This window comes from Mustela erminea, chromosome 7 (genome assembly GCF_009829155.1).
Source record: "Mustela erminea isolate mMusErm1 chromosome 7, mMusErm1.Pri, whole genome shotgun sequence".
In the NCBI taxonomy this organism is placed as follows: domain Eukaryota; kingdom Metazoa; phylum Chordata; class Mammalia; order Carnivora; family Mustelidae; genus Mustela; species Mustela erminea.
Genome location: NC_045620.1, coordinates 105,793,015 through 105,815,678, shown reverse-complemented (window position 1 = coordinate 105,815,678; position 22,664 = coordinate 105,793,015). Strand labels below are relative to the sequence as shown.

Genomic DNA, 22,664 nt, shown 5'->3' with positions numbered 1-22,664 from the left:
GGATCTCCTCTGTTGCAAAGTCCTGTCTACCTTTCAGAAATGGCTGCAGGGGTGAGGGTGTGACCCCTCACCTACGAGCCCAGGGCGGCCCATATTCACAAGGGGAGACAAAGTATTTCACACTGGCCTGTAAGTTTTTTTCTTCCAAACTACCATTTTCGTACTTCATTTCCTTACTTCAATTTCTTACTTATTTCATTTTCTTACTTCAATCGGGTCACTTTTTCTAGCCCCACCCCCACCCCCGCAAGTGACTTGTTATCTCAGAATCTGTTGTTCTCTCACTATTGTCAGGCCGATCTCTCTGTCACACTGAGTGCAAGGGTTGAACCAAGGGAACTTGACTGTCTTCAGACAGGTGAAAGCCTTTGCATCCCCCTCCCCACCCCAGCTGAAATAAACTGCCCCAGGACACTTCAGAGCAGTTAAAACAATCGATGTCGAATCCAAAACATTTCACTCAGGGTCTTGGAAGGAGCCTCACGCTGCTGCCATGAACCTTGTTCTGAACCGTGTTCTGCTGCCTGCCTCTTTCTCATCAGGCAGTCAGCCCCCGTTGAATCAGCAGCAGGGGTAGAGGAAGGTGGATACCACAGATGCTTTCATTTTTAGAGGGTTTGTTTTGTTTTTTCTTATTTAAAAGTCGGGGAAGGAAGCGGGAGGGGGGATGAAATGTGAACTCCGTGAAGATGCTTCTCAGCAGACCTTGTCGGTGAGTTAGGCAGGTGGGGCACGATGGCCACACAGACCTGGCGGAGAAGGGCTGGTGGCGTCTAGACTCTCTCTCTTCTTTGGGGATTTGGTAGAAATCAGAGTGGGGTGAGGTGAGCGGTAAGCCCACTGTTGGCATGAGAGCAAAGGTCATGCTGACATCTAAGGCAATGGGAAAAACAAGTGGGAAATCCACGCGCTCTGCTTCTGCTGGTGCCCAGTTGTCAAGATTGGCTTTTGTTGCTTGTGTAGACGGAGTGAGAGGCTCGGGCCTCGCAAACCCGAGCCAGCCAGCTACGGGGAAGCTCTGTCTATGGGGCCCTGTGTTCCCACGGGGCCTTTCGGTCCAGTTCCACAAAACTGGGTGGTGATTTGGGGCATGTTGGACATGACAGGCATAGACCAGAGTTCGGGAAAAATCACGAGGCTGAGGCTCACTCCTCAGACAAGGCAGGGTGTGTGCCTATCAGCCAAAAAATGATTTAGAGAGAAGTCAGCATATAATATGTCCCACGGAGGTATGAAGCCAGGAAGAAACCCGTGTGATGGGGCAAGAGAAAGTTTCTCAAAGGTGCAGAGTTGGGAGGCCAGCGCCATGCCTGACACTGTGCCTTGGCCTCCTCCCCCTCCTTTCGTCCTCACACCATCTCCATGAGGCAGGCGCCGGTCTCCACAGGTGACTGTAGGAAACTGAGGCTCAGGGAGAGCATGTGGCTAGTCCAAGGACAGGTGGCGGTCAAGATCATGAGTGAGGTCCATCTGACTCCTTGACTGGCTGGGACCCAGAGAAGGGCAGGGTTTGAGTGGATGGGGAGAAGACAGAGCGGAGCATATGGCTGAGAACCCAGCCGTGGGTTAATGAGAGCAAAGAGCGAAGGGGCTTCCCAAGGGAAGAAGGTCTGAGAAGCAGAGGGTCGGTCTGTGCAGCGCTCTGGTAGTGCGAGTTTCCCTGTGGGGGCAGCAGCTGGGCACAGGGCCAGGAGAGGAGGGCGGAGCACCAAGGTTGGGCAACGAGGCAGAAGCATTATGCAGTGTCAAAGTGGGACCTAGGCTGTGGGAAAGGGGTGCATCCGGGAGGCATTGTGCAAGAAGGGTCAGCTGGCTCAAGGACCGGAAGGAAGAATCAGAGATGTGGGCCTACTGGCTGGTGGATGACAGTACCGCAAAAATGGGAAAATTCAGGGAACAGTGGGCTAGGCATGGAAGTCGACTGTTCGAGGAAACAGCTGCCCGGGCTGGTGTCCACATCTAGTGAACAGCTAAGTGTCACAGAGGAGTCCAGCCACAGCCAGTTGGAGGTATGGCTCTGGGGTCACCACATAGGAGGAGAGGTGAGGGCGAGAATCCAGGAGTGAGAATCCCCCTCCGCCCCCCCACGCCCCCCCCCCACCCGCCTAAGGCAGCAAGTAGCAAGCATTGAGTTTCCCATGACCTGTGCTCAGGAAGATTTCAAGTCACAGCATAAACCTTTACCAAATGAAACAGCCACCTTCAAAAAAGGTCATCTAAAGAAAACCTAGCATCTGAATCTGTAGACTATTCTTGAGTCCTCCTCAGACCATGGAGTTTGATATTTTATCACACCAAAACAGAGCTGATGACAATGTTCAGGGAGACGGGTTGCTGCTTCCAGAGTCTTCCGTGGGTGGGTGTGTTTTGAATCAGTGAGAGCAACCACATTTGCATGAACTCAGCCTCGCTCAGGCTGAGTTCTGTTGAGTTCCTTTTATGGGGAATGTATTGTATTTCAAAAATTCTTAACTCTCCTAAAATTTTTAATTGTTTAAAATGATTTAAGATTCTGTGTAATTACTATTTGTTTTAGCCCACTGATGATTGGATGGACATATATATGTAGGCAGGTAACACAGGCAGGCAACACTGATCTCTCTGTTGGTTCTGAGCACGTTTTGACTGGATCAAAGCAAACATTTTAGATGTGGAAAAAAATCATCAGCACAAGATACAACTGAAAACAGTTAAAACTGCATAGAGTAATTTAGTCATAGATCGCAACCGTCTAAAGATTTGTGTTTAGGTAACTTTAGGTCAGGTCATTAGATATCATTAAACATAACACAAAAAAATTACCTAGGCAATGCTTGATGAAAAATTTTTTTTTTGATGATATCATTCTCTTCAAAATATCTGCATTTGTAAACATGACCTTCAGACATCCTTAGGGTCAGAACAGGGGAATGAGGCGGTCCCTTGGTCACAAGGCTAGGTGTAGCTCTGCCCACTGCTCCACAGTGGCTCTGTGGGGGTTGGGCTGGACCCCAGAGGTGGTCAGGGGCTCTGAATGTATGGCAGGCCTGCAAGTTTCCAGTGGAGGGATGGGCTCGCTTGGCTCCAAGGCAAGTGGTGGGACTGTGCCCAGCAGACGGTGGTGAAAGGTTATGACAAGTAGAGAGTGAACACTGCTCTGAGTCTAGAGATAATAGGCTTGTCTAGATGGTTGACTAAGTTAAAGCCTTAATACCTGTCAAAAGAAGTAGATTTAAATCTGAGGCTGGCAGGGACTCATGGGAGCATTTTTGAAAGTGAAATAATATAGTCAAAACAGTGTACAGGGAAGGTAGTGTGTGGTTTGGTGTTTTGTTTGACCAAAATAAAAAGGGGGTGCCCACACAAGTGGGCTTTTGATGGGAGTCAGGCCACCGTGACAGAGAAGGGGAATGTGATTCCTATAAATTGTATAAATTAATATTCTTAGAGTTTTCATGGTCAATTTAAATGGGTGGTTAAAAGTAATTTTTTTTTTCTTGCCAGCTTTCCTGAGTTTCTCTCTGCCATTCTGTTGGAAAAGAATGGTTGGGGAAACATGACTTGAAATATGTAGGGGGGTTTTGGGGGATCTACTTAAGTCAACACTGAGGACCATAATCACGTTCACACCAAGAGAGGCCTTAAATCCATATGGGAATCACAACAGAAGACTGAGACAGAAAATCCACCACAGCCAAATTTACAAAGGCAGGTGGTTCTCTAAATGGAGATCACACGAAACAAGGATATGGCATGGTCTTTGGGGGACCCTCATGGTCATTGGTGGCTGAACCCAGGATCTCCCGTAGGTTTAGGATAGAGTTCCGTTGATGGTCATGACCCGGTGCTCTGATGTCGTCATCCCAGCTCACAGGGGTGCAGAAGTCACCCCCTCCGGGGACAGCAGGAGCTCTAGCTATCCCATCACCAGGGAAAGATGTGTAGTAGTGTGTCCCCTGTATCTGTTATCTGTTACAACTACCCTGTTCCTCTCCATACCAGAGGAGCCGGGGGTGGGGGGGCAGAAGGGCAGAAAGGTCATTTACCTTTTCTGTTTCTTCCTTCCAGTTACGTTAGAACAGTTCTGCCTGGCGGTGAGGAGCTGTCCTGGCCGAGAGGACCAGGCCTTGTTCATGAAGGTAGGTTATCAGACAAAGTACTGATTTCCTTAAAGGCTCGCAGCCCTTTCATTGCCCCAAGGAGAGTTTCATTTTTACAAGCAAGAGTAAATTTATCATCCCTGAGTCCCGTGCTCCGCGGGGATACACTTGTCATCGGCGGGTAGGAGGGCTGTTGGTTAATGAGCACAGCCGCCGTCCACAGACTGCAGCAAAGTGACAGGAGAGTGGGTGTCAACTACTAGCAGGGATTCTGTTTAATTCTCCGGAGGACTCCGCTGGTTCTATTTAAGCTTATCTGACAGAATCTTGATTCTTTGAGCAGATTTATGAGGCTTGGCCAAATTCCATGACTCTCACTGTACTTTTTAATTAAGACAAAGGATTTCATATGTTCTGTGTCTGCCACATCCTTTCGTCACCACGGGGACCGCTACACAAATGAGACCATTCCGAGGAACGGCTGGAATGGGCATCTTATGTCAGAGATAAGATGTCAGAGATCCCTTGCCCTTGAGCGGAAGACAGACTTCGCTCTTTCTGGGTAGTGGTTGTTTTATTTCCTTCTGAACGATAAAGGAGTACAGGTGCCATCTAACCTACATTTAGGTTGTACATTGAGGTGAGCCGGAAGTGTGGGAGAACTTGGCTGGTTGCTTGCATGGATTTAATGAATACTTTGTCTTGGAAGGGCAGAGAGTGAGAGATACCAGCAAGTCACAAAGGCACACAAACACCTTTCCACCAATGACTAAGACTCGTGTTTTCACCTAGAAACTATACTTTGGGTGACTTGAGAAATATGCATTTCCATGATGTCATTTCAATTCTGTACCATCAGGAAACTGTGTGGTTGGTCCAGGAGCGGCATCTCTTACCTAAACACTGTACCAGGTGTCCTCCGACTTTAGAGATGGGTAGAAAAAAATAGGGCGTCACTGTAAGGGATTTCCAACTCATTTGCCTAAGATGTGATATTTTTGGTCTGTCTTGTTTTTTTTTTTTTTTCCTAAGCTTTCAGTGATGTTAATTTTATGATCAAGGAGTGCTGATACCGAATGATGGATTTGTCTGGGAGACCTGCTCCACTGGGGGCTGGGTATGCTACACCGGCTTGGAGCAGCGTAAAGTCAGGCACATGAGTTTTCTTGGTATTTTGAGGTTTTTCGCAGTTAGCCCTCAGCCCCCTGACCTGACACATATTCCCCAAGGACCTTTCCTCCCAGGTAACAGGCTGTATTTCTGTGGCCTTGAAGAAGCTCTTGGGCCCCCCAACACTCACCTCTTGACCCCTGATCACTGTTCAAGGGGACAAGGTCACAGAGCCTTTAGACCCTTCCTTCCTCTTCTGTCTAGTGTTGCTTCTCTGTGCTGAACACACTCCTGTGTGCTGCTTGGTACTGCTAGTGACTTGAGATGCCCCAGTGACTCTGAGCTTCTCCATGTCTCTACCGGGAGGGTGGACAGAATGCCACCAAAATCCCGCTTCTCCTCTCCGTTTCTCACCTTCCTGATGACTCTCCTTCTGCCCCCAGCCTGTCTTCTCTGGAACACTGGCTCAGAAACTAGCAGGTGCAGGCAGCAGAGGGAGGTTAAGATAGCCTAAGTTGTCTTGGAATATGCATGATCGCCGGTGGCATTCAGTATGGTCTGTCTTCCCTGTTGGTTTCTGCAGAATGTACTGGGGTGGCCGAGGATGATGTCTGTGAGAGTTTTCTCAATATCTGCAGGTATTTGAACAGGCATCATCAAAGAAGTTTCGCTGAACAAAATGTGTGCTCAGTTCATATATACTGAAACTATTTATGATTTTTTTTTTCAGAGGATTGAGGTTTCTAAGGTCACATATCAGAGAGCACTACGTGGGTGTGACAGCAGTGTGTAGGATTTTTGTAGACGTTATGTGGGAGAACTTGCTCAGGGTGACAGGAGATAATTTTGATTACAATCAGCCTGTAGTCCACTATATGTTTACTGGGCTGAGCTTTTCTCTTTGAAGATGATCTGCAAAAAACTTCAATATTTAATTCAATTTCGTTGGGTAAAAAGTTGTTGGAGGCAAAAACCGTAGCTCTGGTTTTGTTTTTTTTGTGTTTTTTTTTTTTTAACGATACCATACAATGCTGTTGTATTCCTACATTGTCAGAGATAACTGAGACCTGGGGACGGTTATTCCATTCAGATTTGTCAGTGTGCTCTATACCTAGACCTCAAGAAGATGCAGGGGTTAAACTTGTAGCTAAGCCAAGGTCAGATATCTGCTGAGCCGAGGTCAAGATATCTCTGGAAAAACAGAGTCAGGGTCTGAACTTTGGAGGTGGCTGAAGCGAAAACCTTCACCGGACAACCAAGAAGAGTCGGGGAGAGAGGAGAAGTGACTTCCCACCGTCACTGGTTAGTAGACAACAGAACTGGGACCAGAAAGCCAGGTCTCTGGAGCCCCAAGCTGGGCTTCATCCTGGGACCTCCAACCAGATGAGTAGATGCACAGAAAAGTCTACCACCTCACCCCCTCCACCACACCAGAGCCGCATGGGAGGTCACACTGCAGTGAAACCACAAGATCGCTCTTGTGGCTTGTCTGGTAGAATCACTCTTGTGGCTTGTCCTTAATCACACCCCATTTGCTAAGAGCGTCATGAGACAGAAAGGAGCTGGTTTCTCCATGACTCAGTTTCCTCGTCTACCAAGTAGAGGTCAAGGCTGTTCCTAACTTAGGACGTTCCCACTACTGCAGCCTTGTTGAGCGGCTAAGAGAGAGGTGCCAAGGGATAAGACAGTTGTCTTTAGGTCTTGCTTTTTTGTGCGATTTCACTACAATTTGAACCAAAGTAAAGAATTTGATTCTAGAAATTACTTTTATGACCCCATTCACGTCCCTACCTACCTGTTTCTTCACTTGTTCTTAGTTCTCCTGGCCAGTTAATCTCTTTGGTCCTCTGCAGACCCACGCTCCAGCCCCACAGCCACTCCTGCCCAGCCTGTCTGAACCTCACGCATCTCCTTCTTCCCTCATCAGCCTCAGATCCACGGCACAGCCTGTGACTCTCCTGGCTCTGGGGCTGCCATGTCACACTCAGGGCAGTATTAATCCCCTATAGCATCTTTCAGAACCATCCCTTTCCCTCTCTCCCAGAACAAAGCACCTGGGCCTGACCCTCCAGGGGCAAGGCTGGTCCCCACGCTGCTGGGAACCAGGTGTGATCTTGGGCAGGTACCTTCTATCTCTTTTAGCCCAGTGCCCTGTGGTGAAAGAAGACATGAATTAGATGACCTCCAGAGATCCTGCCAGCATCCACATTCTGCAAATCTACACCTGGATGTAGCCAGCAAGCCTGTCTCTCTGAACGTGCTTGAGAATGGGCCAGCATCCACTGCCTGCCTCTTTCCTTCAGGCTCAGCAAAACCAACTTTCTCAGAAACCCCCTCCTACTCGTCACTATTCTGGATTCACTTCCAGCCATAGCTTGTGCATGCGCGTGCTCTCTCTCTCCTTTGGCATAGGGTGATCATAGAACTTCTCAGCCGAATCCAGACTTTTTTGAAAGGGAAAGGGGGAACCACTGAAAATTAAACATAGGCAGCCAGCAGAGACCATGACTGTCCCAGGAAAACCAGGGCATTTGGTTAACCTGTTTTTGAATCAAATCCAAAATCCCTCCCTCAATGAAAGGGCTGAAGCTTGCCTCATAAGTCTTCACTCTCAGAGTTGGTACAGATGCTCCTTGTCCCCATTCCCCCAACAATTGTCACATATTAAAAATCGTACCCCTCTTTCGGTGATGGAAATCGGCAGGAAGACAGACCTCTTGCCGCCTATCTGCATTTGGACCTTCATTTTCTAAATCAAACGTAAATCATCACACTTCCTCATTCTGTCCTCCAGGGAGTTTCTTACACACCTGGCAGCAGTCATTTCCAATTTGGGTAGGAGACAGCAGCCCCAACAAAGAGCCTCACTGGGACAAAAACTTCCTGAGGCAGTGGCCTGCTGTGCCTCCCAGCTTCCCTTGGAAAAGCAAGAAGGATGTTCGGGGGGAAAGTGGCCATTTCCCGGGAAATGCTTCTCCCCCCAGATCAGGAGACAAGAGCTCGTTGGAGAAATTTTGGCTGATATGTTCGAACTGGAGCAAGGCAGTAGAACCAGCCTTCTCCACTCCAGTGATACTGAGCAAGCGTCTGGAATATTCCTTGCCCTGCAGCCTGGCTCAGCCTCTCTCCCTCAGGGCTTAGGCCAGAGGTACTGTGTGAAGTTCAAGGTAGCCCCTTCTGCAGGTGGGGTCTGATACCACCTCTACTGTAGAAAGCAGCGACAAGAACGGAGCTGCCCATGTGAAAATAAATAGCACATCTTGAATCTAGGCTCCCCGAATAGCAGGCTTTCAGCAGGGCTGCTGCTCCAGCAGCCCGGAGGTCCCATCCTGGATGGAGTGCTGGCAGAGGGAGCCGAGTGCCCATGGCAAGGCGGGTGACCCCTGGGTCTGAGGACACAAACAGAGCAGTGGTCCTATCTGCTGGCTGCCCAACTGCCACGTCCACAGGCCCATCAGAGTCGGTGGGCACAGCTGCCAGGTGCTGAGGTCAAAGTGGAGGTCGAGAAAATCTGCCTAGACGGTGCTCCAGGGCGGCTCCCCAGAGGTATATGCTGGGCTGGCGGGAGTGCAGCTGGAAGCTTCCTTAGCATTTCCTACCAGCTACCAAGTATGAAGGCTGCCCCTAAATGCACAGGGGAAAGTGGGCAGATGTGGACAGAGGGATGCGCAGCCTCCCTCCCCCACATCCCCTCAGCACTGTGCCCGGCCAGATCGGGCCCTTTCTCTGTCTGGTGATGTGCTAGCGAATGGGACACACTTGAGCCCTTCTTGAAACCAGAAATTGTCAATTGAACCATATGACCCAACCCATCAGTCCTCCCAGTTTACACAAATACAGCTCCTTCCCAGAAACGGGCGATTTCTCCTAGCCTGATGGGGTCCCGGCCTGGTAGGGACGAGGGTTTACCTTAGCACGGGAATGGCTGTGCGCTGAGGAGAGAGGGGATTTTCCACATGACCGCTCCACTGACTCACCTCCCCTCAGAAGGTTTAGAAACATCCAGCAGGCTGGTTATCTAGTGTTCTGAAGTTGTCATTGTCACAAAGATTCTTTCTGCTTCACTTCTCCCTCAGTCCCCTCCTCACCCTCCCCGCTCCCCTCCATGCTGCTCGGCCCAAGGGGCAGAAACTGAGCCATTCCGTTTTAGGAATGGCCAACACATGCTTGCAGGGTCCCTGGGTGCCCTTTTGCACGGTAGGGAAGGGCTCAGCCCCTCCAGCTCTGATGGGATGCTCGCCACGGCAACCCCAGTATCTTAAGCGGGGCGTCTGCTGGGGACTGTCCCTGCCTCACAGGCGGCTGGCAGCGGCAGTTTGAGCCTGTCAAGTGGGCGAGGTGGGGTTTTTCCCTTTTTCCTGCATTCTAACTGCTCTTTCTTCCTTTTCTCAGCGTGTGTAGGTGGTAGCTAGTTTAAGCACCAGACCCAGCAGCCAAGAGTTAATTATAAGCACCTCCCATCAAGTGTGGGGAGTACTATAATGTCCTCCTTGCTGCAGGAGGCCTTTTTAATACCCATGGAGCCTCTCACAGGCCCTTCCTTGCCTTTGACAGTAGCGTGGGCCCCTGAGCAACAAGCAGGAGCAAACATCCTGTGTGTGCACCACGTGTGCCCACAGCCACTGCTCAGTCGTCAGGCTCTGGTCATGGGAGCAGGCCTCCCACACAGGAGGAAAAGGGCTCTCTTCTGGGGTTTGACTCCATTTCTGAACCCAGTCCTGGGTGAACCAATTCAATCCCTGTTTGAATTCCTTTAGCATAGATTGTGACGGGCTGTCTTGAAATTCAGTCCACATCCCCTGTTCCTTTCCTGTCCCCTTCCCGACTCCTTGCAAGCCAATGCCTCGTGGACAGAAGTGAGCACGTGGCTGATGACGTTTTGGAGATAAGCTGTTCCACAAGAGCCTATTGTGCACTAGGTAATGTTTTTCTGGTACCTGGCTCTCTTGAAAAAAAAATATATATATTTTAATATTTAATAAGGGAACAGAACTACCGGTGATGTAGAAATCAAGTCTCAGGCCTAGTCTTCCGGCAGTAACTGGTTTTCTCTCCTGCCCATACCTCTGTGCCACTGGTACCCTGGAACGCCTCTCCTCCCTTCAATCCCTGTCCTCTCGTCACAAGTTCCAAGTCTGTGCCAAGGTTCTGCAGTGCTACTCTCAAACCCACGCCCGCCAATGATCTCAGGGACAATTATCCACCCTACAAAACCCTAATGTGGATCTTCAGTGCATAGGACTAACTTTAACTCAAAGGAACAAATACCCGGTGAGAACATCTCAGACTTCACTCTAAGTCAACAGAAGGGTTATTCTGGGCATTCTCTGCAGATTCCCATCACAAGCCTTCCTCGTGAACATTTATAAGGGCCCATTTTGTGCCAGGCACTATGCTAGGCACTGGGGACGCTCATCTTAGTAAGACCTCGCCCTCGTCCTCAGGCAGCTCCCTGAATCATAAGGTGTGACCGGTAATTCTTGCATCCCCCAAAAAGCAAGCATGTCGGGATGGGAGGAAGTTCAGGTTGCTGATGGAACACTCCGCTGGGTTGCCCAACTCAACGTGGACTTCAAGAAGACTTCAGAGGAGGTGGCATTTGAGCTCAGTCTCTGTGGCTCTGCAGGAAATTAAATTTAACCAACTGTGTGGGTTCCACTGTGCTTACTGGTGGGGTCAATGCGAGCTGTGTTCTGAGCTTTCCGTTTATAGTGTTTCAGGTGCACCGATGCATGCCTTCAGAGCTGGCTGCCGAAGCAGGGGGCCCAGACAGCTGCTTCTCCAGGGTAGAGGTGTCCAGAAGCTTCCATTTTTATTGTGCTGTTGCATGTTTCCTCCTTGTGCCATAGCTACCTTGGAATTACACCATTCAATCAATAGTCCTTCCTTCGGCTTGGAAGACTTCTGTCACTTCCAAAGGTCCATGTCAGAGTCTCTGAGAGGCAATGCAGCGGAAATCGCCCTCGGCTAACAGTTGCTCTGTGAGCATGAGATGGGTGTTGGGAAATGAGGAGGAAAAAGGTGGAGAGATTCCCTGTCCCACAGTAGGGGAACCTACTCTGCTCTCTGAGAGTCTGACTTATGTGGCAAAGCTCAGCACTCAGCCTCATACAGAGCTATCAGGGGAAATGGACCAGTGCTTCTCCAGGCTAATGCCATCAGGTATAAGCATTATGTGGGCCCAATCCCCTACGAGGACCACACGTTCACATGGGTGGACGGCTGCACTGTGTGACAACACTGCACCTGCTCTGCCTCCTTGATACTTCTTTGTCAAACATCTGCCTATGTATCTAAGTGGAGAACGGCTGGAAAGCCGACGTTCCAATGTTCAGAAAAGCAGTGGCTGTCCCAAGAATGGAGAACACAACCCTTGGGGAACTTGTGGCCCCCGTGAGTCTGGCACAGGACGTGTGGAGGCGGGTCCCTCCCTAAAGGCTCTGCCTTTCATGTCTTCCCTGCACAGCTCGGGGTGGGGGGCAGATTTTATTTCAGGCTGTTCTAGATGACGGGGCGGAGGGCAGAAGAGGAAATCACTTGAGACAAATAAGAGAAATGGAAGGATTTGGTAAAAGCCATCTGTGGGAAAATGAGAGCAAAATTTGGCCCAAGGGGCCTAAAGTGAGAGGAGAGAACAGGGCCCAGCCCAAACTTGTTATTTTACCATTTGAATAAAGAGGTCAAGACGCTGTGGTGCCCAGGAGACTTCTCTTGAGTGACTAACCCAGAATGCGGAGAAATTCCATCAGGGGCTTTCAGTGGTATGAACGCAGGCTACCATACGTTAACAGAATTACAGAGTGGCTACAGGGGATGATAGATTTCCCAGCACACAGTGAAGGAGACATTAGCACTAAAGTTATGTGGGCATCACTTCGGACAGGGCTGAGGAAGGTGGCAAAGCTCAGCTCTCCCACTCAGCCAGCTCCCCTGGCTGCCGCTGACCACGTGTGCAGCCTGACTGAAAACTGGAAATGTTAGGAGACAGGATTTTTGCTCCCTACATCTTTTCGACTCTCCCTCTTACCCTTCTTAAATTTTAGCCACTCTGGTTTTGGTTAATTTTACAATTTTTTTTTAAAGATTTTATTTATTAATTTGACAGAGAGAAATCACAAGTAGACGGAGAGGCAGCCAGAGAGAGAGAGAGAGAGAGGGAAGCAGGCTCTCTGCTGAGCAGAGAGCCCGATGCGGGACTCGATCCCAGGACTCTGAGATCATGACCTGAGCCGAAGGCAGCGGCTTAACCCACTGAGCCACCCAGGCGCCCTAATTTTACAATGTTCTTAAGTACACACACACACACACACACACCCTGGATATCAAATTTGAGATGGGGAAAAAAGAAAAAAGATGGGTTAAATCAACTCCCAAAGGAGAAAGGGAGGAAGGGGAAAGGAACTTAATTTTGGAATAAATGCCAGGAAAATAGCCAACATGAAGGTACCAGTCAACCACTTGTTGCTTTTTCTCAAGTTCTCCTGATGAAATGTCTTCACCTTTGGGAGTATCTTCTATCTTCATCTCTTCCAGGACTGTAAAAAGGACAGGAGCGGATGGAGCAACTTGATGTTTTCTTAAAACTCTTGCCTGATGGGAAGAGAAACTAGGAATAGCCTATTGATGATAGTTTGAGAAATATGTTATTTGTGAAAGTGCTTTCACAGAAAATCTAACACTGACTGTCAGAATTAGGACCAATTATATAAATGAGGTGAACAAACCTATTATTAAAAGTGAAGGACTTTCAGTTTGGGTGAGAGTCTCAGCTGTGTGACATGGGCAGACAGGCAGACTTCTGCTTCCAGGAAGATGAAGCAGACAGACTCATCCATCCCTATTCTTTCTGATAATTTCAACTAAAAACACTGGACATTAGCTATAAAACTAACATGAAAAAACTGAAAGCAGACCAGCTAGGGACCTCAGGAATGCTGTAATGGGAGCCCCCTGGATTTTCTCTATGCTGCATACATCCTTTATTTGGAGCTGAAGAAGCTGGAAACCTGGAGAGGGCTAACAAGAACAAGAACAGACACTCCCCCACACCACAAAAAAAGGGCCAAAAGCTAAAGGACCAGAAAAGGGCCAGCAAGACAGAAACCTTATAAGCAATACTTGCTCTAATCCAGCAATACCTACCTACAGAAAAATCAATGAAACCACCTTCATCCATGCTTAGAATAGTCTTATGGGAAGTGTAGATTTCCCTGTTCACTAGGCCATAAAGAGGAAATGCAGCCTCACCACTGGTATTATGTCAGAGGAGGCCTAATAGGGAACTAGGGTACTCATCTCCACTTGGCAGTAAGGAGACCTTACCCCTATCCCACTAGAGGGTCTTTGGGAAATACGTAGGGAGCCTAGACTTCCTCATCAAGTAGTAACCTCTTGATGTTACTATCACCCCTCCCTCTTCCTGCTATGGTGGTAGCAGAGAAGGTCAAGTAGAAATTCAGGACTTTCACCACCACCTAGTAGTAATGACACCCGTGGTATCAGTGGAGGTCATATAGAGAGTAGAAATGAGGGACTCCTATCCTCCCAGCCAAGGTGGTTATCAGTGGAGGCCTAGTGCTGAGCTACCTACCTCTACTCAGCAGTAATGAGGGACACTTCCCCAACTTGGCTGTTAACAGTGGCTGAAGTGCATGCCTCCCAACCTCTGAGGAGGCAGTATCACAGAAAGTTAGCTATAATAATATCTAAATAAGATCCAGAGTCTCATAATATAATACCCCAAATGGTTAAGTTCCAGTAAAAATCACTCATCACACCAAGAACTGGAATCTCAAACTGAATGGAAAAGAAAAAAAAAAAAAGGCAATCAGTAGACGCCTCACTGATATGGCAGTGATGTTTAAATGATCTGAAAAAGATTTTAAAACAGACATCATGGGGCGCTTGGGTGGCTCAGTGGGTTAAAGCCTCTGCCTTTGGCTCAGGTCATGATCCCAGGGTCCTGGGATCGAGCCTCGCATCAGGTTCTCTGCTCAGCAGGGAGCCTGCCTCCCCCCCTCTCTCTGCCTACCTGTCTGCCTACTTGTGATCTCTGTCTGTCAAATAAATAAAGTCTTTTAAAAATTTTTTTAAAAAGACAACATAAAAAAGTTTCAAAGAGTAATTTCAAACATGCTTAAAATAAATAAAACAATAGAAGTCTCATCGAATAGTCTCAGCAAAGGAATAGAAAATACAAGCAACCAATGGAAATATTAGAACTGTAAAATACAATAACTGAAATAAATATCTCAATAGATGGTCTCAACAGTAGGATGGAAAGGACAGAGGAAAAACTAACTGACCTGGAAGATAGAACAATAGAAATAAACTGAATCTAGGGGCACATGGCTGGCTCAGTCAGGGGAGCATATGACCCTTGATCTTGAGGTTATGAATTTGAGGCACACATTGGGTGTAGAGATTACATGCAAATAAACTCTTTAAAAAAGAGAGAAACTAACTGAATCTAAAAACAGAGTTAACATAGAAGAAGGAGGAGGAGGAGGTGGAGGTGAAGGAAGAAGAGAGAGAAAAGAGCATCAGGGACCTTTGGGACTATAACAAAAGACTTAACATTTGTGTCATTGAAGTCCTAGAAGGAGAGGAGAAAGATGACAAGTTTGGAAAAGTACTCAAAAAAATAAGAGCTGAAAATTTCCCAAATTTGCCAAAAGGCATAAACCTATACATTCAAGAAGCTGAATGAAAAACAGCATAACTGAAAGAAATTCACACCAAAACACCTCATAATTAAAATTCTGAAAACTAAAGACAAAAAAATTCTGAAACTAAAGACGGAAAAAAAAAATGAAAGCAATAAGAAGGAAATAACACATTTTCTATAGGGGAAAATCAATTCAAAAGATTTCTCATCAGAAACCATGGTGCCAGAAGGAAGTAACATATTTTCAAATGTTTGAGGGGGGAAAACCCATCAACCCAAAAACCCTATATCCAGTGAAAACATTCTTCAGAAATGTGGGGGAAATAAAGATATTCTTAGATGAAGAAACATCACAGGATTTGTCACCATTAAGCCTATACTAAAAGAATGGCTAAAATAAGTTCTATAGGGGGTGCCTGGCTGGCTCAGTTGGAAGAGCATGTGACTCTTGATCTTGGGGTCATAAGTTCAAGCCCCACACTGGGTGAAGAGATTACTTAAATAAAAACTTTTTAAAAAAGAGGTTCTATAAACAGAAAAGAAGCAGTGGAAGAAAGAGTCATGGAACATCAGGAAGGAAGGAACAATACAGTAAGCAAAAATGGTAAATTCAAACTACTTTTCTTTTCCTTTCGAGTTTTCTAAATTATGTTTAACTGAGGCAAAAATAGTAACACTATCTCATGTGATTCTAAATGCATACAGAAAAAAAAAACCTAAAACAGTTATATTGTAAACAGAGGAGGGTAAAGAGAAATAAACACTATAAACACTTAAACTGTTATACCACTGGACTATGAAACTGTGATATCTCTTTCTCTCTCTCTCTCTACATATATATATATATATATATATTTATATTTATATATTTATATATATTTTAACCTTTTACAATTTATCTCTATGATTCTGTAGGCAGCATAGAGGTGGTTCATATTTTTAATCCGCTCTGCTGATCTCTGTCTTTAATTGTTGCATTTAAACTATTTACTTTTGGGGCATCTGGGTGGCTCAGTCTGTTAACCACCTGACTCTTGATTTTGGCTCAGGTTGTGATCTCAGGGTCATGAGATCAAGCCCCGCATTGGGCCCTGCATTGTACTCCACATCAAGCTCCATGTACAGTGAGGAGTCTGCTTCTCTCTTTCTCTCTGCACCTTCTCCCGCTCATTCTCTCTCTCCCTCTCTTGCTTTCCAATAAATAAGTAAATCCTTAAAAAAATAAACAACAAAAAAAACCTGGTTCAAAAATGTTTGAAGAACTTGAATAAACATTTCTCCAAAGAAGATCTACAAATGGCCAATAGGTACCTGAAAAGATGCTCAGCATCACTAATCATTAGGGAAATAAAAATTAAAGTCACAATGAGATACCACTTCATTCTCGTTAGGATGGCTGCTATTAAAAAAAAATGAAATAACTTGTGTTAGCAAGGATGTGGAGAAACTGGAACACTGGTACACTGTTGGTGGGAATGTAAAATGATATAATCATTATGGTAGACAGTGTGGCAGTTCTTTAAAAAATTAAAAATAGGAGTACCTGAGTGGCTCAGTCAGTTAAGCATCTGCCTTTGGCTCAGGTCATGATCCCAGGGTTCTGGAATCCAGCCCTGCACTAGGCTCCTTGCTCAGCAGGGAGTCCACTTCACTCTCTCTCCTTCTCCCCCTGCTATGGTCTCTCACTCTCTTTCCCAAATAAATAAATAAAATCTTTTAAAAATAATAAAAATAGAATTACTGGGTGAACCAGCAATTCTGCTTCTGGGCATACACCCACAAGAATTGAAAGGGGTGACTCAAACAGTTATCTGTATGCTCGTGTTCATAGCAGCACTATTCACAATAGCCAAAAGGTGGAAACAGTCCAAGTGTCCATCAGCATATGAATGGATAAATGGTGTACACATGCAATGGAATATTATTCAGCCTTAAAAAGGGAAGGCTATTCTGACACACGGGCAGCATGGATGAACTTTGAAGCCATTATGCTAAGTGAAATTAGCCAGTCACAAAGAATGTATGTTGCATGAGTCTGCTTACATGAGGGACTCACATATAGAGACAGCAGAGGAAGTAGATATTGGTGATTGGGGACCATAGAGATGCAAGAATGAGGAGTTATTTACCGAGTACAGAGTTCCAGCTTTGCAAGATGAAAAAAATTTGAAGATGGATGGTGGTGATGGTTGCAAAGCCAAGGACAGATAGGGAATTGGGAGTAACAAGAAGGTAGGATCAATTATGGGTTAAAACAAGTCAGAAGAGAAGAGCCCAACTGAAGGCTTTGGTCCAAGTTGCTTAACCTATCTGCATAAAGTAGGGATATGCTATGGTTCTGAACTGGTCTAAACAGTGGATTGTGTAAGGAGCCCCAGAGGGAATAGCCTCATCTCTGCCTACAAAACTTTATTTTCTGAATTCTCCCACTCCCACTGAACATGGTAAGGGAGAGAATGCAGTTACCAGAATATGGCAATCGCGGGATAGCTTGAATTCTGCAGTCAGCTGTAAGACCCCCCCCCCCCCCAAAAGAAGAAAAAACATTTTCTTATCAGTCTACTCTCAGGTTCAGAAGCACTAGGGCTCTGGTATCCCCTGTGGCCAAACACTGATATTCAGCATGCTGCTGAGAAGATGTCTCAAGGTTACCCTCTCCAGAAATTTTCCTCTGTCTCCTCTTTTGGCTTGTCAAGTTTTTGCTTCCTGCAGATGATTTTCTGCACTCTTCATTTCCCCGTGTTTGAGGACGCCAGAATATAGCTACGTCTAGACTTTTCTAATGAGGCATGAAATAGGACGTGCCTTGGGTCTGGCTGTCTGTGGCCCATCCTCCCTTTACCATGCCCTTCGTGTTTGATCCACCATGACACTAGCTCTTGGCCTACCGTCACTTTACTGTGATACTCATGTCCCATGGAGAGAAACTTGTTGCCCTGCCACAGAATGTGGTGATGAATAACAGGCCATCCCAGGCTCCTCTATGTCCAAAGATCCAAAAATTCAGAAGGAAAAGATCACCTTCATCCTCAACCCTCTTCTCCCAGAGCACTCTGAGTTACCAGAATGATTCAGTTGTTACTATCTGCCTCCTCTTTTAAGAAGAGAAACATTTAAGACACAAGAAATATCGAGCAGAATGGATTTTTAAAAAATAAGTTATAATAAGTTTGGAAGAAAAAGAAACTTTGATCTTGAACAACTTCCACGGGTGATCAAAGAAAAAGACACCAAAGTTGCCTCTCCTTGCTTTTCCAGTTAAATATGAATAAGACTTCTCTGATGGAAGCCGATAAGCTCACACCTGAAGCTGATGGCTTGGAGGAGCCTGAGCAGGTGTACCAGAAGCATTAGAGAGGGGCATTGTTCCAGACCGATCCAGTTTTTAATCACTCTGCTATTGCAGGGAATGCCCTTAGAAATTGTAAAGCCAATGCTTTTTGCTAATGTTGGCAGAAATTCCTTAAACCAAGAGATGGTGCCACTGCCCATCAATTTTGCAAGGCAATAACGCAGATCCCAAGTGGCTAAAGTCTGAGGCAGAAGGCAGAGCACTTCATCACAGTGAGAGAACTAGGTTGTTGCTGGGGGAAACTGTTCTGATATCATGCTGGTATTACCATGAATTAATAAGCTTTGTTTATCTTCTCTGACACTAGAGGTCCAAGTTAGTCTTTTTGCTTTATCTTCTTGCTTATTATGCAGCTCAGGCCATGGATATAGGCTGCCTACTTGTCATAAATCGCAAGCAACCTCCCTTCTTGCTGTTCTTGGTCCCGGTGGACTTATGCTCCTGGGAACCAAGCCACTCTGAACTCTTCCGTTCCACAAATGCATACTGAGCCCTGATGCTGCGCTAGGTGCTGCAGAAATTCCAAGTTGCCATGAACCGCAGCTCCTGCCTTCCTGATCACCTTGTGGGCAGGGAGAAAGACACGTGGGCAAATAATTACACCAACAAGCAGAACGTGTAACAGAAGGGAAAGCATACCTCTGTGGGAACCCAGGAAAGGAAGAGGTAACTTTCAGTGGAGGAAATCAAGGAGGGATCCTTGGATAAGGTTTCAGAACAGGGAAACTTTAGAAAATATAGCTATTTCAGCTTGGAGTTTGCTACAATGAAGGAAGAGGACCCTGGACAAAGGAAGATGATGTATTTCAATATAACAAAAGGGCCTTACTCAAAGATGTGTGGCTCTATGCATTTTAACACACACACAGAATTGAGGAAGCACTGCCACAGGCAGGATACAGAACAATTTGACCATCCTACCGTCCCTAATAGAATGGCTTTATAATCATCCTTTCCTTCTTCTGATAACCCCTAGCAACGGACACGCCATTGTCCATCACTGTAGTTTTATCTTCGGAGAATGTTATGTAAATGGGGTCAACCAATGAGTAATCACTTGCTATTGACTTCCTGCATTCAGTACGTCATCTTTGAGATTCCGCTAAGTTGTTGCACACATCAACAGTTACACATTTTCATTGCTGGGTGGTTTCCGTTGAATGGATATACCACTGTTCATCCCTTTACCCGTTGAAGGACATCTGGGCTATTTCCAGTTTTGATGACTGTGAGTAGGTCTGCTATAAATGCTCACATACAGGCTATTATATTATGTAAACATAACTTTTCCTTCTCTAGGGCAGCTTCTCAAAGTTGGCAGTATTAACTTTTGGGGCCAGATACTTTGTTGCAGGCCCTGCCCATTGTAGGATGTTTAGCAAGATCTCTGGCCTCTACTTACTAGATGTCAGTAGAAATCCCGAAGTTATGACAACCAGAATGGCACATGTGTGCCAAATGTCCCTTGGGGGGACAAAATTCATTCACAGTTGAGAACCACTGCTCTAGGGTAAATACCTTAGTGAGCATATTGGGTCATGTGGTAAATGTCTGTTTAAGTTTACAAGAAACTTTACATCCCCAGAGTATGAGAGATTTGGTTGCTCCGAATCTTAGCCAACATGTGATCCTACCAGTATTTTTGTTGTTGTTTTTGCCATTCCATTAAGGGTGTAGGAGTAACTCATCATGGTTTCAATTTCCATGTCTCTAATAGCTAATGATATTGAAATTTTTTCACAAGCTTTTACTTTTTTTGCCATCTGTATATCTTCTTTAGTAAAGTCTGTTCAAATCTTTTGCCCATTTTTAAACTGGATAATTTGTTTTCCTACTCTTGAGTTTTGAGAGTTCTTTATAAATTATGGATACAAATTCTTTCTTAGATGTGTGATTTGCAAATATTTTCTCCATGTCTGTAGCATACATTTTAATCCTCTTAACAGTGCCCTTCGCAAAACAAAAGTTTTTGGTTTTGATGAAATCCAATTTTATCAAATAGTCTTTTATGGACTGTGCTTTTGTTGTCCTAAGAACTAAGAATGTTTAACCCCAGGTAATGGAAGGTTTCTCCTATTTTTTTCCTAAAAGTTTTAGCTTTTTGTATTTTACATTTAGATCGATGATTCACTTTGAACTAATTTGTGAACAGGTGTGGGGCTTAGGTCAGGTTTGTTTATCTTTTGACCATTGATATCCGATTGTTTCTGCACCATTTGTTGAGAGACTATTTTTCTTCCATTAAATTCCTTTTGCATCTTTGTCAACAATCATTCAGGCATACTTGCATAGGTCTGTTTCTGGGTTCTCTGTTTTTTTCCCCATTGATCTATGTGTCTATCCCTTGACAATACCATGCTATCTTGAATACTATAACTTTATAATAAGTCTTAAAGTCAAATAGGCTTGTTCTTCCAACTTAATTCTTCTTTTTCAAACTGTTTTAGTCATTCTAGTTTGTTTGCCCTTCTTTATACATTTTTAGAATTCCTTTGTCTATATCTACAAAAAAAATTCTTTAATTTTGATTAGAGTTACATTAAATCTATAGATTAATTTGGGGAGAATTGATAAATGTACTATTTGACTCTTCTAATCTATTTTGTTAGTTCTTCCTTGATTTTTTCCATCAGCATTTGTAGTTTTCAGCAAAAAGATAATGTACATGTTTTTGTAGATATATGCTTAAGTATTTAATTTTGGAGTGAGCTATTGTAAAGGATATATTGTTTGTTTGTTTTTTAATTATTTTTTTGTGAGGGAGAGGACAGAGGGAGAGGGAGAGAATTCTCTACCAAACTCCCCACTGGGCATGTAGCCTGACATAGGGCTCCATCCCATGACCCTGAGATCATGACCTGAGCCAAAATCAAGAATCGGACACTTAACCGACTGAGCCACCCAGGCACCCAAAAGCATATTGTTTTAAGTTTCAGTTTCTAATAGTACATTGCTAATATCTAGAAATACAATTGATATTTTTTGTATTGACCTTATATCCTGTGATTTTTGCAAGTTTGCTGTTCTAGAGATTTGGGATTTCTTTTTGGGGGGGGGGCAAGGGGATTAGACTTCATATAGGTTTTCTTTGTTTGCAAGCAAACAGGGCAGTTTTATTTTTTCCTTTCCAATTTGTATTTTTTCTTTTCTAATTGTATGCCTTTTTGTTTGTTGTTTTTTGGATTGTTTTGTTTCATTTTGTTTTGTCTTATTACATGGACTAGAACTTTCAGTGTATCGATGAATAAGAGTGATGAAAACAGACATCTGTGCGTTGTTGTGGATCTTAGGCAAAAAGAATTTAGTTTTTTGCCATTAAGTAGGATATTAGCTGTAGAGATTTTTGTTGTTTTGATTTTTTGGCATGTGTGCATCTGTGTGTTTGTGTGGCGTAGCTATCCTTAATCAAGTTAAGAAAGTTCGCCTCTATTCCTAGTTTTGTAAGGATTTTTATCTTGAGGGCTCCTGGGTGGCTCAGTCCATTGGGCATCTGCCTTCTTCTGGGGTCATGATCCTGGGGCCTGGGATGGAGTCCCCCACTGGGCTCTCTGCTTGGCCGGGAACCTGCTTCTCCCTCTGCCCTTCCACCCTCTCCTCTCTCTCTCTTTCACTCTCACTCTCTCATGCTCTCAAATAAATAAATAAATAATATCTTTTAAAAAGTTTTTTTTATCTTGGGTGGATGTTGAGTTTTGTCAAATTCTTTTTCTGCTTCAATCGACATGATCATGTGGAATTTCTTTTTATGTTTTTAGGTTGCTAATATGATGAATTACAGTGATTCATTTTTTCTATCTCTTCATTTATTATATAAAAGTACATTATAGTTTCTTCTGTAAATTTTTTCTTCATTTAAAAATACATCCTACAAATCACTCCATATTGGTCCATATAGATCTTTCTTATTCTTCTTTTTCACATAGTACTCCATTGTTTGGATGTGCCATGTTTTACCCAATCATTTTTTACAATATATTTACAGAAAATATATTCATTTTTTACAATATATTCTACAGTACATACAAATATTTAGCTGTTTCCAATATTTTGCAATTAGGTGGTTCAGTCGGTTAAGCAGCTGTCTTTGGCTCAGATTGTGACCCTAGGCTCCTGGAATCGAGCCTCACATCAGGCTTCCTGCTTGGTAGGCAACCTGCTTCTTCCTCTCCCACCTCTCATTCTCATACTCTCTCTCTCATGAGTGAATAAAATCTTAAAAAAAAAAAAAGAATTAGAAATAATGCTATAATTACAATGAATAGCCTTGTACATATACATATTCTTATTATTGAAGGTATATCTTTAGTGTATATATCTAGGAATTTCTGGCCTGAACAGTAAGTACCTAGATAGTTTTGTTAAGTATTATCAAATTTTCCTGCAGATGAGTTCTACCAATTTCCATTCCCATTAGCTAAATATGAGAATTTGTGGCTCCCCAAAGTCTCACTGAGAG

The 22,664-nt window shown here is 44.8% G+C and overlaps 1 protein-coding gene across 2 annotated transcripts in view; it reads left to right on the top strand.

Moving 5' to 3' along the window:
* The window catches only part of ACOXL (acyl-CoA oxidase like), a 358,121-nt gene that overhangs the window by 297,923 nt on the left and 37,534 nt on the right, over positions 1 to 22,664 (top strand). For both annotated transcript variants that reach the window (XM_032352781.1, XM_032352780.1), the window contains one exon: positions 4,048 to 4,118. In XM_032352781.1, the coding sequence (XP_032208672.1) occupies positions 4,048 to 4,118 (71 nt within the window). The remainder of the gene's footprint in view (positions 1 to 4,047; positions 4,119 to 22,664) is intronic.